The 14,159-nt window shown below is 42.6% G+C and overlaps 1 protein-coding gene across 1 annotated transcript in view; it reads left to right on the top strand.

Moving 5' to 3' along the window:
• LOC135200161 (neuralized-like protein 4) overlaps nt 1-14,159 on the top strand; it is a 304,677-nt gene that overhangs the window by 273,269 nt on the left and 17,249 nt on the right. Inside the window, exons 25-26 of the mRNA XM_064228519.1 lie at nt 8,583-8,741; nt 9,116-9,242. Coding sequence (XP_064084589.1) covers nt 8,583-8,741; nt 9,116-9,242 — 286 coding nt within the window. The remainder of the gene's footprint in view (nt 1-8,582; nt 8,742-9,115; nt 9,243-14,159) is intronic.

Below are 14,159 nucleotides of genomic sequence, written 5' to 3'. Positions count from 1 at the left end.
AATGAAGGAGGTCTGCTTCCAGTCCTTATTCTTATTCTCGTTTAAAGTTGAGAAGAATTGTTGGTGCTCGATTAACAGGAGCCTATGAATATACTTGTATATAATGTATATTTTTGTACAAGTAACTTACCCAGCAGATATATACTTAGCTATAAACTCGGTCGTCCCGACAGAATTTCAAAACTCGCGGCACACGCGACAGGTAGGTCAGGTGATCCACCATTCCCGCCGCTGGGTGGCGGGGTCTGGAACTATTCCCGTTTTCTAAGCCATAATTTCTCTGTCGGTTGAACGGACAACACCTATTGTTCGTTCCTCCATCTTGGATTTCAACTCGTTTGCCGAGAATTTGGATTGGTTTTTTGGTGACGTATTCTGTTTTTTCTCTGGCTTGGCATACGCTTATTGTGGACTGTTTTTCGACTTTGGTTTTGACTACTCTTTCACGATGTCTGACGCTAAGGCTTCACCTATGTTTAGAGTTTGCAGTAGGGAAGATTGTAAGGTTAGGCTGCCTAAATCGGCATTAGATCCTCATAGTATTTGCGCTAAATGCAGGGAGAATGAATGTTCTTTTATTAACACCTGTGTGGAATGCGAGAACCTTACGGAGCTTGAATGGAAGGAATTATCATCATATGTTAGGAAGCTTGAGAGAGATAGAGTGAGAAAGGCTTCAGCTAGGTCATCTAGTAGATCTTGCTCCTTAGAACAAGAAATTAACTCTCCTTCTAACAATTTTCCCTTAGCCTCAGCTGCTTCCCTGTTCTGAATCCAAAGATTCTTCGTCAGAGAGGGAAAATGTAAAAGCTTCAATTAAGAAACTTCAAGCTCAGCTACGAGCTCTAAACCAAGGTAAGAGTGGTGATAGTGACTTGTGCAGTGTCCCCAGTGGCAGTGGGGGGGAGGGGGGGCGTCTGAACCGGTTTCCTCATTGCTCCTAGGCCTAGACCGCTTCCAAAACTCCCAGGACCAGGGGAGGAGGAATGTCGAAAGCCGCAGGGAGGATGCAGAACATCCCCAACGGTCAGAAGCGTCCCTTCGGCAGATCCTGTTGTTAAGTCCCAGGCTGCCACGGATTGCCGCAGAAAAGGCGTCCTAAAGGAGTGTTTTTCGGCCTGAGACTCTTCCTCTCCTAAACGAGGATGGAGTTCGGCCTCCCTTTCGCGCCCTTGAAGAGAGCCTGGAAGGCGCCTAAAGGAGACGCGGCTGACTCCAGCCCAGAGCGTTTTTCCCGAGGATTGGCCTTCGGGACCTAAGAAGACTAGACAAGAGGAGCCTGCTCTTCAGGATCCGACCAAGAAGTTTTTGGTTAATCTGCAAGAGCAGTTAGCTTCGCTCGTAGGCTCTTTTGCTAAGGACTCTACAAGGAGGAAGGATGTCTCGCTCCCTGTTAAGAGTTCCGCTAAGCGCCCCGCTTCGTATAGGAGAGAACCCTCACGATCTCCAGGGCGTTTATCGCCTTCGTCGAGAGACTCGTGATAGGAGTTGTTCTCCTGAGAGAAAAGAGCCCTTTCGCCCTATAGGCTGTCTTTCCCCGAACGCCCTCTGAGACGCAGCGAATCGAGCAGAAGTCTCGATCGGTTTAGGTGCAAGGAACCGGGAAAACCGATTAGGTATCAGGATCCCTTGGGTCTGCAGGACCAGGAGCCAGACAGGCGCAAAGAGGCCAGCAAGACGCAAGAAAGGGCGTCAAGAGCCTCTTAGAACACAGGATCAGGACGTCAGGATTCTGCTAGAAGGCAGGAATCAGGACGCTATGAGCCAGGACGCCATGAGTTAGGGCGCCCAGGAGTCAGGGCGCCAGGAGTCAGGGCGCCAGGAGTCAGGGCGCCAGGAGTCAGGGGCAGGGGCCCAGGAGTTAGGACGCCAGAAGACAGGACGCCAGGAGTACGTTAGGCGTCAAGTGTTAGGGCGCCAAGAGCCTGTTAAGCGTCAGGAATCAGGACGCGGGGATCTTTTCAAGCGCCCTGAATCAGGACGCCAGGAGCCTAGCAAGCGCCACGAACCTGACGAACCTAGACAACAAGAGTCTAGTAGGCGCAAGAGTGTTTCCGACAGACAGGAGCCTCACTCGTTATAGGAGTGCTAATGTTCCGCACTCCCCTTCTCGGGAAAGGAGTTCTTCTCCCGGGAAGAGCCAGATCACTCCAAAACGATCTCCTTCTGTGGATCAGTTGGACCAGGTATCGGAAGACGAAGAGCCAGTAGATGTAGCAGTTTCTGACTACAAGAGACTTTCTCTTTTGCTGCTAAAGGAGTTCGGAGACTCCCTTCATCCTGCGGACCCTCCTTCACCAGGATCGTTGATGTCCAGCACTAAAGCTCTCAAGTCGTCTTCCTTCGTCAAGATGCGCGCTCTTGTATGAAAAAGGCATTAAAACTTTTTCAGAGTGGTTGACTTCCAGAAGGGAAGCGGGCAAGACAGTTTTTTTCCTGCCCTCCTTCCAAGTTAACAGGCAAACCAGGAAGGTGGTACGAGACCAAAGAACCTATGGGGTTAGTCTGCCTTCTTCCGCAGATGCGGATTTTGCTTCCTTAGTGGACTCTGCTAGGAGGAAGTCGTTGCTGTCTGCCTAAGGCGACTTGGGGCATGTGTGAGCTAGACCACCTTCTAAAGGGCCTCTTTAAAACCCTAGAAGTCTTCAACTTTATGGACTGGGCTCTAGGAGCGTTAGCGAAGAGAGCTCAGGACACTGACTTTGTTTCCATGGAGGAACTTTCGAGCGTCCTGCTTGCCTGGACAGAGCGGTCATGGACGGTTCTGTGGAAGTTGCCTCTCTTTTTGGAACGGGAGTATTAAAGAAGAGATCTGTCTTTAGCTCTTTCTTAGCAAGAGCAGTATCACCTTTGCAAAGGACATCTCTTCTTTTTGCACCATTATCCCCGCACCTTTTTCCACAAGAGACTGTTAGAGAGGTTTCTAAATCTCTTACGGAGAAGGCAACTCAGGATCTCCTCACGCACTCAGCCAAGAAGTTTAGGCCGGCAGTGCCTATAGAGAAAAAAGAGAGACCCTCTTTTGTTCAGCCCTTTCGAGGTGCCTCCTCTTCTAGAGCCCCTCTTAGAGGTCGAAGACCAGAGAGAAGGAGTAGACCATCTAGAAGGTCCTTCGGGAAGTCTAGATGAGCAGGAAGTCCTCCAGACGAAAGTAGGCGCCAGGCTACTCCACTTTGCCAAAGTCTGGGCGCAGAAGGGAGCGGACTCCTGTCCCTCTCTATCCTGAAAAAAGGATACTTGATCCCCTTCAGGGAAATCCTCCCTTGACGACAACTCCGAGTTGACCGCAAGATACTCGGATCCGGTCCGAAAGCTTGCTATGTTGCAAGCAGTGGAACAGATGATTCCAAGGAAGCGGTAGAACTGGTTCAAGATCTCCAGTCTCCAGGATTCTACAATCGGCTATTCCTGGTACCGAAAGCATCGGGGGGATGGAGACCGGTTCTAGACGTCAGTGCCCTGAATTTCTTTGTCTTGAAGAAGAAATTTTCAATGGAGACGTCTTCCTCTGTTCTATCTGCTCTTCGTCCAGGGGACTGGATGGTGTCCCTGGACCTTCAGGATGCGTATTTCCATGTGCCAATTCATCCGGCAGCAAGGAAGTATCTGAGGTTCATGTTCCAAGGGAAAGTGTTCCAGTTCCGAGCGATGTGCTTCGGACTTTCGACTGCCCTCAAGTCTTTACGGACATCATGAAGAATGTAGCTTATTGGCTACATCTGGAAGGGATCAGGATCTCGTTATATCTGGACGATTGGCTAATAAGAGCCCAATCGGAGAAAAAATGTCTGGAGGACCTATTAGTTACTCTAAAGTTGACAAAGTCCTTAGGACTTTTAGTAAATCACGAGAAATCCATGCTGACTCCCCAGCAAAGTATTGTCTATCTGGGGATTCAGATGGATTCTCGGATTTTCTAGCGTATCCTTCGCAGAAAGGAGAGAACGCTGCTTAGAAAAGGTGTCAGTCTTCTTAAGGAAAGAACATTGTTCCGCGAGGGAATGGATGAGCTTGCTGGGGACCCTCTCCTCGATGGAACAGTTCGTTTCCTTAGGAAGACTTCACCTACGACCCCTTCAATTTTATCTGAAGGAGAAGTGGGATTGGAAGTCCAACAATCTAGGAGATACATTTCCAATCCCGAAACGGATCAAGGAGAATATCCGTTGGTGGTTAGATCCACAGAAACTAAGCAAGGGAATCTCCCTTCGCTTACAGAACCCTCGCCTAGCGTTGTTTGCAGACGCCTCAGATTCAGGGTGGGGAGCGACCCTAGGTTCGCAAGAAGTGTCAGGCACTTGGGAAGGAGAACAAGTGTCCTGGCACATAAACAAGAAAGAGCTACAGCCATTCATCTAGCTTTGGTTCATTTCGAGGAACAGGTCTCAGGCCTGGGGATTCAGATTCACTCGGACAACACAACAGCCCTCGCCCTTATATAAAGAAACAAGGGGGGACGCATTCCTTTTCCCTGTACGAATCCAGCAAAGGATCTGCTGATTTGGGCACAGGAAAGGAAGATCTCTCTCCTCACAAGGTTGTGCAGGGAGAGAAAAATGTTCCGGGGGCAGATCTGTTAAGCAGAAAAGAACAAGTCCTACCCACGGAATGGACTCTCAATCCTCAGATTTGCCAACAACTTTGGCATCTGTGGGGAAGGCCCAATATAGACCTGTTCGCGACCAACAAGAATCACAGATTAGAGACCTATTGCTCCCCGATCTCGGATCCACAAGCAGTAGCAGTAGACAGCTTTCTGCTAGATTGGACGGGCTTGGACGCATACGCCTTCCCTCCTTTCAAGATAGTAGGAGAAGTATTGAGGAAGTTCGCTTGCTCGGAAGGAACAAGAATGACCCTCATCGCTCCCTTCTGGCCAGGTCTCTCGATTGGTTCACAGAGTGCTGGAGTGGTTAGTGGATTTTCCAAGATCGCTTCCACTAAGGAACGATCTTCTCAAACAACCCCACTTCGACAGGTTTCACAAAAACCTCCCCGCTCTAAGTCTGACCGCCTTCAGACTGTCGAAGGACTTGTCAGAGCAAGGGGCTTTTCACGAGAAGTGGCGAAGGCTATTGCAAGAGCCAGAAGAGTCTCCACTTCTAAAGTATATCAGTCGAAGTGGGAGTTGTTTAGAAGATGGTGTAAGGGAAAGAAAATATCCTCCTCCAGTACCTCTGTAACTGAAATCGCAGATTTTCTCCTATATTTGAGAAAAGACTGTAACCTGGCAGTTTCAACAGTGAAGGGTTACAGAAGTATGCTGGCCTCAGTTTTTCGACATAGAGGAATAGATCTGACAAATAATAAAGATCTTCATGACCTTATAAGGTCTTTTGAGACCACGAAAGAACATGTAATCAAGAAGCCTAGCTGGAACTTGGATGTGGTCCTCAAGTTCCTAATGTCGGAAAAATTTGTACCGTCTCACGCAGCTTCGTTTAGAGACTTAACGAGAAAGTCTTTATTCCTTTTTGCGTTAGCAACAGCCAAGAGAATTAGCGAGTTGCAAGCTTTGGAAGGTAAAGTGGGGTTTAAGAAGGATTCAGCGATTTGCTCCTTTAAACCATTTTTTCTAGCGAAAAATGAAAATCCCTCAAAGCCTTGGCCAAGAAGCTTTGAGATAAAAGGACTATCTTCATTAACAGGGAGAGAACTAGAAAGGACTTTGTGTCCAGTCAGGGCACTCAAGTTCTACCTGGAGAAGAAGAAGTTGCTGAAAGGTACAGAAGAAAGTCTTTGGTGCTCTGTAAGAGATCCGAAAAGAGCGATTTCTAAGAACGCCCTTACATTCTTCATAAAAGATGTAATAAGGGAAGCTCACCTTAAATGCGAAGAAGAGCATCTCAAGGTTCTCAGAGTGAGAGCTCATGAAGTGAGAGCCATAGCTACGTCTATGGCATTTCACAAAACATGGTCGCTTCAGACTCTTATAGAGTCGACATTTTGGAGATGTAATTCGGTGTTCGCCTCGAATTACCTAAGAGACGTTAAAATTTCGTACGAAAAGTGCTTTGCTCTGGGAGCGTATGTTTCGGCGAATTCAGTGCTGGGAGAAGGGGCTGAGGCTAATCCTTCCTATTTAGTTTAAGGCTTAATTTACTGTTTATTGGTGGTTGTTTTTATTGGTTAATTGTCAGAGGGAATAGGGACCCTCTTACAATTCATAGATTGTAACAATACTAACATGGTCAGGTGATCGGGATTGGCTTCAGTGCTCTTTGTGATTTGTTTTATAACCTTAACTCTGTCATGTAAGAGGGCGAGTCTCCATTGATATGACAAAAGGTCAAGGCTCTACCATGTAAGTGGGTCAGCCCCCATTGGTACGATCCAGTATAGGCTCTGTCGCGTAAGCGGGCTAGCCCCCATTGACACGATCCAAAGAGTTATTCAACCATAGGTTCATTCCTCGTTGAAACTCTTGAGGCAAGCAGACTCATCGACAGTAGTCATGAAGTCTTCAGCCCAATAAGGTAGGAACTATGGATTATGTTATCCAAGAACATAAGTTGTTTTTTCCCTGTTTTTTAATGTATTTAGTTTAAGTATTATTTTGTTTTTAGCTGTCTCTTGCCCGCCACCAAGGGTGCCAATCAGCTAAGTATATATCTGCTTGGTAAGTTACTTGTACAAAAATGATATTGTTAAGATACAATAAAGTTTTGTACATACTTACCTGGCAGATATATACTTAGCTATAGACTCGGTCGTCCCGACAGAATTTCAAAACTCGCGGCACACGCGACAGGTAGGTCAGGTGATCCACCATTCCCGCCGCTGGGTGGCGGGGTCTGGAACTATTCCCGTTTTCTAAGCCATAATTTCTCTTCCACCTGTCTCCTGAGGGGAGGCTGGGTGGGCCATTAATCGTATATATCTGCCAGGTAAGTATGTACAAAACTTTATTGTATCTTAACAATATTATATTATTATATAATAATATGTGTACTAAGTAGATGAAGGCAGGCAAGAACACATGGGAATTTGACATTATAACAGATTGATTCCAATGTTTAGCAATACACTATTGCATCCTCGAGCAATTCTACAATAGATATAAATAAAATAATTTTGTAAAAACTTGAAAAGTTATAAAATTAAAAGTAATAGTTATCTATAAGTTAACAGGAAACCACACTTAAAACACTGTATGTTACGTTAAAACAAGTTACATTATAAAAAACCATATGATGAAATTGAACATTAATCTACACTTAAGCAAGGTTTATTGACAAGGCTTTATTAAAAAAAATTAAATAAATAACTAAAGGAAGAGAGGAGCTAACCTGCGAATACGTTGATTCTCTGTATGTATTATTATTATATTATTATATAATCTTACTAATATGGGGAGAGAGAGAGAGAGAGAGAGAGAGAGAGAGAGAGAGAGAGAGAGAGAGAGAGAGAGAGAGAGAGAGAGAGAATTCAATGTTTTTAATTAAACCTATTTAGTATTAATATTTGAAAATTAGTAGATAATTTTTTCATCATAAAAATGTATTTAGTCATGAAAATAACGTCATAATACACTAATTTGTGAATATTTATGGAAAAGTTGCTGATTGCTGAAATTCGGCGAATAGATTATAGAAGGTTTCCCAGAAAAACCTGTGAATAGGCGAGTCCGCAAATCTTGAGAATGCAAATACGGGGGTTAACTGTATATTGTAAAGCCAAGGTGCAAGGCATTCAGAAATTGAAGGAAGATGATCTGAACTCTCACTGACTGAATCTACTGGCCCCAAAGCCAAATCAAGAAAGTGCTGTCATTCCTGGTTTGAGATGCTTTGCAAAATGAGGGAAGTGCTGTTGCTCGAATAAAAGCAAGAAGAGTCAACACATATTGTAAGAATTGTATTGATAAACCTTTCCTTTGTCTCAGTTGTTTCAACTTGAAGCATTTTGTTTGAAGAGTGTGTGTAGGAAAATTTTGAGGATTTTTATTTTTATTTTTCCATGGAGAAGCAAAACAGGAAAAGTATTTATATTTCTGTACTCCAAATCCTACATGATTTTTTAGTCATACAATGTAAAACTTGAACATTTTTTGACAAAGGAAACATGTTACATATTTTTTTTTTTTATATATTTCAGAAGTTAAAAAATTTACAAAAATAAATTTTTTTCTTTTGATTCCTTATCAGTATAGTATAAAATAAAAATAAAAATAACAATTTTTATGATCTTATATGAGATGTTTAAAATTTTTCTGCTGTTGCAAAATAAAAAGAAAAAATGATTTATTTGCCCTTTTGCCATCATATAAGTATTATTTACTGTAATAAATAAATTAGTTCATGCTCTAGGTTAATTTATTTGTTTTTCCTTGTATGTACTACAATATTATTTTAATGAAAATAATTTTTTTTTATTAAATTGAAGGTACTTAAAAATATGTATATAATTCTAAGTAAATGTTCCACATATATAACATGCACCTCATTAAGTAGTATTATACCCTGTGGAGTATTATACCATATGGAGCACATCGCAGTCAACGTGGTAGGCATGAATTTCAGATTTGATTTTACATAACCCTGATGTGGAATTGTAGTTTTTCATGTACTTTTGACTTGCAGGTAACCCACCTAAACACTATGCTCAACCTTTTGGTTGGTGCCGTTTTGGCCTGGTGAGTGGTGTTGGCGACAATAATGAATCATGGCACATGGCTTACCATGGGACGAGACCTGGTGCAATAAGACGAATGCTTGACAAGGGTGAACTACTGTTTAGTGGTGAGATGCTTTTAGTATTTTATCAAATCTTAGATTGAAGTTTTCTGCTGGAACTACTTTATCAAATTGTACAAAGAAATGTGAGGGGCAGGAATTTTTTAAATAATGGAAAGCAATTTTTGCTTTCATTATTTGAAGTGGATATAGTTCAAGTTGATATAAAATGGTAGAGTCATTAGGTTTTGCCCAGGCCCAGTATGTCACCGGGAACATACTGAAGTCATTTCAAGGGGAAAATTATCATAAACTGTCGTTATACAACAAGGAAGCATTCAATGAAATTGTCTAATTCTTGTTCTATATGAATTGTCTGTATAAAATTAACCTATCAGTAAGGTATTGTTTTGTCATTCCAAAACTTCTTGTTCTGACAGGAGAGCTTGGAGTAAGCTCGACGCTAGCTGGACGTCGCAGTAAAGATGATGACAGTGATGGGTCCCAGCTCTGTTTTTCTCCTGCTATCACCTATGCTTCTTCAGACCAATTTGCACCTTCTGTCACGTAAGCATTTTTTTTTTCAAGGGTAGATGGTTTGTAGTGAGAATTCATACGAAGCATTCTGATGTAGTAATAAAACCCGTATGTCTGTCTCAAAAGATATCCATATAAATTTGTATTCTTTGGTCATAGGTTCCATTTGATTCTAAAATGCCTTATGCTTTATATGTATTGAGATATCAAACATGAAAATTATGTGAGCATTTCAATAAGGGTACACCTCTATAAGTAATTTTAACTGAGAATCTTGTTATGATTTTTTCAAAGATTTTAAATAAAAAGTTTAAAGTTGGCATGAAATTCACATGGCATTTTGTATAAATTTGGAGATAAAGGCTGTGTTTAAATTACACAAAGTAATAAAATGTTTTGATATGCAGTACTTCATATATATTTAACTGCATCAGTTTAATACCATAGAGTAAAATGTGAACTTTAAATGAATATTTTCCAGATTCATTGATAGCTTGAAGTTTGCAACTTATTATGTATAATACAGTATTTACAACTTAGTACATACAGGGAGTCCCCCGTTATTGGTGGCCTCTTTTATCTGCAATCTTGTTTTATGGGGTTTGTCTAGTGATGACGATAACTGAATTTTTGGCATCGATATGCGCCGATCCCTGCATATTGGTGCTGATCCCCTGTTAACAGCGGCACTGATCCCTGGTTATTGGCGCCAATGACTGGGATCTGTGTTATTACCCACAGTAATACCTCAGTCTTACGGTTTTCAAATTGTGCAAATTCACAATATCACAAAGTTTTTATTGTAACCTAACTAATTATTATACGCAAGTATTTCACAAGCATGTGAACATTTGTGAAGCGTCAAGAAACCTTGCAAAAGTATTTAGTTTTTTATGTAATTTATAGTTTTTCAAGCTTTTGTGTAAATTAATTAACATTAAATAATAATAATAATAATTCTCTCTCTCTCTCTCTCTCTCTCTCTCTCTCTCTCTTCTCTCTCTCTCTCTCTCTCTCTCTCTCTCTCTCTCTCTCTGATATGTTTATTAATATTTTCAAATATTGATAAGATTAAATAATAATAATAATAATAATAATAATTAATAATAATAATAATGATAATAGTAATAATAATAATGATAATAATAATAATAATAATAATAATAATAATAATAATAATAATAATAATAATAGGTACTGTTAAAAGATATTGCTGCTTTCTCTTCGATACATCAATTGCTGAGGAACGTGCTTATTCCCGGCATATTCCGATTGAGCATGATCACAGTGAAGGATTAGAGAAGAATGTTTGCGGGATCTACTTTATTTGTAGTGGTAGGTCAGCGGGGGTTAGCCACCTGCTAAATTATCAATGGTTGTTGGTCTGGATCGTGCTCCTCATTGGCTAGAGGGATTTTCAATCAGTCCACTTTCACTACGTTGGTTGTATCGTTGTTGCAGCATGCAGATCTGTCAGGTAAGGGGGTGGTGCTGCGTGGCGGGGCATGATGTAGCATGATGTCACTGCTGCTTGAATTTTGATTGGCTGGTGCACTGCCGCCTTCAGTGACATCACTGCTTCCTGAATTTTCATTGGCTTCATGGCCGCTCATCTCATCTGGTATTCCTGCATTGGTATTGCTGTTCAGGCTGGTATTATCTTAAGGGTATTTCTTAAATTGGTGGGGAGGAAGAGTACTACCTCCTGTGTGGTATTTAATGAGGGCTTTCCTTTTTGGATAAGGAGGGCTTCTAACAGGTGGAGGCATTGTTGGTTGGAAGCCCTTCCGATTATCCTTGTGTTTTGGATAATACTGTTGTGGGAGATAGGCTTGATGGTGTGCTGTCCTGGTATTGTTCCTAATATCTCCTTGTTGCACATGGCATGAGATCCTTTATGACAGTCACATTTTAGTCATTCTGATATAAGAGCCGGAGCATCCATGGACAGGCTCGTAGATTGGTCGACTGCATTTGACTGTTAAATTTATGGGGTCTCTTGCTGGCAGGGTTGGATCGTTTTTCATTATTAGGTCCTCTGTTCATCCGTTTTGGTAATAGATAACATGACCCTCACCGAAGATGGAAAAGAAAGAGAGTTTGTCATCTATTACAAACCAATGAACAAGGGATCCAGTAATGAAAAACAACTTGACCCCACCAGCAAGAGACCCTCTAAAACAGTCGAATGTAGTCTACCAATTCACATGCCTGTCCGTGGATGCCCAGCTCTTATATCTCAATGACTACAATGCGACTGTCAAAAAGGATCTCATGCCACACACAGGAAAAAACTTAAATATATCTTAGTTTTACCAGACCACTGGGCTGATTAACAGCTCTCCTATGGCTGGCCCAAAGGATTAGATGTTTTTACATGGCTAGAAACCAATTGGTTACTTAGCAATGGGACCTACAATGTATCGTAGGATTTGAACCACGTTTAGAAACTAATTTCTATCACCAGAAATAAACTCCTCTGATTCCCTGTTGGCAGAGCGGGGAATTGAACCCGGACCCTGAGATTGGTAGTTGAGCACGTAACCCACTCGTCCAACAAGGAACTAGACCACAGACAGGAATGAGCTATGAGGAACCGTACCAAGACAGGACACCATCAAGCCATATCCATGACAGTATTACCCCAAAACACAAGGATAGTTGGAAGGGCTTCCAACCAATGACACCTCTACCTGTTAGAAGCCCTCCTTATCCAAAAGGAAAACTCTCATTAAATACTACACAGGTGGTACTCCTCCTCCCCACCAATTTAAGAAGAAATGCAGACAGTCCCTGGTTAATTTGGGGGGAGGGGGGCTTCTGTTCCTAGCAGGGTGCTGATAAGCGAAAACGCCATTAACCAAAACTCGGTGATTTATGGTGCCAAGTTTCGGTTAATAGAGTCTCTGTTAGGTATGTTATGGTGCCATAACTCTCTTATTGGCACCCTATGGTGCTGATAACTGAAACTTGGCCCATTATGGTGCCATAAATTGCTGATTTTATGGCGCTAGACAAGACAAGCCCCGTAAAACCGGATCCATTAACTGGGGATTGCCTGTGTCCTTAATGATAATACCAGCCTGAACAGCAACACCAATGCAGGAATACCAGATGAGATGAACGGCCATGAAGCCAATGAAAATTCAGGACGCAGTGATGTCACTGGGCTTGAAGGCAGTGCACCAGCCAATCAAAATTCGAGGGGCAGTGACATTACGCTACATCATGCCCCGCCATGCAGCACCACCCCCTTACCTCACAGATCTGCACGGCTGCAACAAAGATACAACCAACATAGAGAAAGTGGATTTATTTAAAATCCATCTAGCCAACGAGGAGGGAGATACAGGTCAACAACAATGATAATTTAACAGGTGGCCGACCACTGCTGACCTACCACTATATATGGAATAGATACTGCAAGCATTCTATTCTACTCTGATCCTTTGCTGTGATCATGCTCGATTGAAAGCGAGAGAATGGTTAGCTTAATCATTTTATATTAAACGTAAGTGAATTGTATTACAGTTAACCCCCCGTATTTGCGTTCTCCAGATTCGCGGACTCTCACATTCGCGGATTTCTCTCGGGAACGTTCCCCCGCATTATTCGCGGGAAATTCACACATTCGTGGTATTCTTTTATGAGAAATATCCACGAATTCCTGGGGTTTTTTTTTATAAATTTCATCATAAAATGCACTTTTTGTGATAAAACTATTAAAAAAACCAAGTATTAAAATCGTTAGTGGGTTTTTCTTGAGTTTGAACTAACAAAATAGGCTGTTTTTAGCATTTTTATACAGGTTCCAAACATTCCCGGGTTCTAACTATTCACGGGGGGGTCTGGTACGCATCCCCCGCGAATACAGAGGGACCACTGTATAGTCACAGCCTTTTAGGCCGATAAGGCATTGGTCGCATATATGTAGTGGGGATTTTCCACACCATTGCCACGTCTCCCCAGGTACTTCCGCCCCACCTCTCTGTCTCTGTCTCTGTCTCTCTCTCTTTCTCCAACTGATCTTTGTTCTCATTTTGACTTTTTTCTACACCACCATGGAGTTAAAAGTCTAGGTGCATTTTTTTTTTTATATAGAGGCCTAATCCTTTCCATGGTGTTTAATCCGGAGATTCGTTGTCTGAGCTCTCCTCGATGTAAGTTTTCTTTCCATTACACATTTTTGTTCATATGCAGAACAAACCTTCGGTTTTTAGTATATTTCCAAGCGTCAGCTGGTAACTGGCTGAAAACAATCAAAGATTGTCAGCAAGGAATGTGTGAGATCTGGCAACTCCTGCGCATACGAGGTGATGTTTTCAGACTTTCGTAACTGCCTTGGAGAGTAAGACGCCATCGCTTGGCTCTCCTTCCAAGTTGGTTGATTTGTGCCCGTTTTTTCTTTTCTATTAGAGTGCTTGCATGTGTATTTCTGGACTGTGGATTCTACAGTCTCCACGGCCTCGTCAATGCATGTGCCTGGGCATGTGTATTTCTGGACTGTGGATTCTACAGTCTCCACGGCCTCGTCAATGCATGTGCCTGGGCATTCGTGGATTCCCCTGCTCAAGGGGATGGATGATTCAGCATCTCCCTGTGACTAGTGCAAATGTTCCCCTGTCTCCTTTCTTTTCTTCCATTGATTAATTGTTTAATGTAGCCCCCTCTCCTTCAATTCTCACTTTACACCCGAGAGGGAGGAGACTACGCCATCTAACGCTTTGTTTTTAGATTCAGAGTTATCCAAGATGGCGGCTGTTTGGATGTCTCTGGGACTACAGGGTTCACCTTCCTTGGATGGACTACTGTTGCATTTCTTGGAGGTGTGTACCCCCTCCCTGCCCCTATAGAAGTCCCGCCTCCCCCTGGACTCCTCTACGTTGGATCTTGCATGCTGCCACCTTGCAGAGCCCCCATTGTCATCATCGACGCTCCCTGGGTCGC

Source organism: Macrobrachium nipponense, chromosome 26 (genome assembly GCF_015104395.2).
Source record: "Macrobrachium nipponense isolate FS-2020 chromosome 26, ASM1510439v2, whole genome shotgun sequence".
NCBI lineage: Eukaryota > Metazoa > Arthropoda > Malacostraca > Decapoda > Palaemonidae > Macrobrachium > Macrobrachium nipponense.
This window is presented reverse-complemented; position numbering and strand designations above follow the sequence as displayed.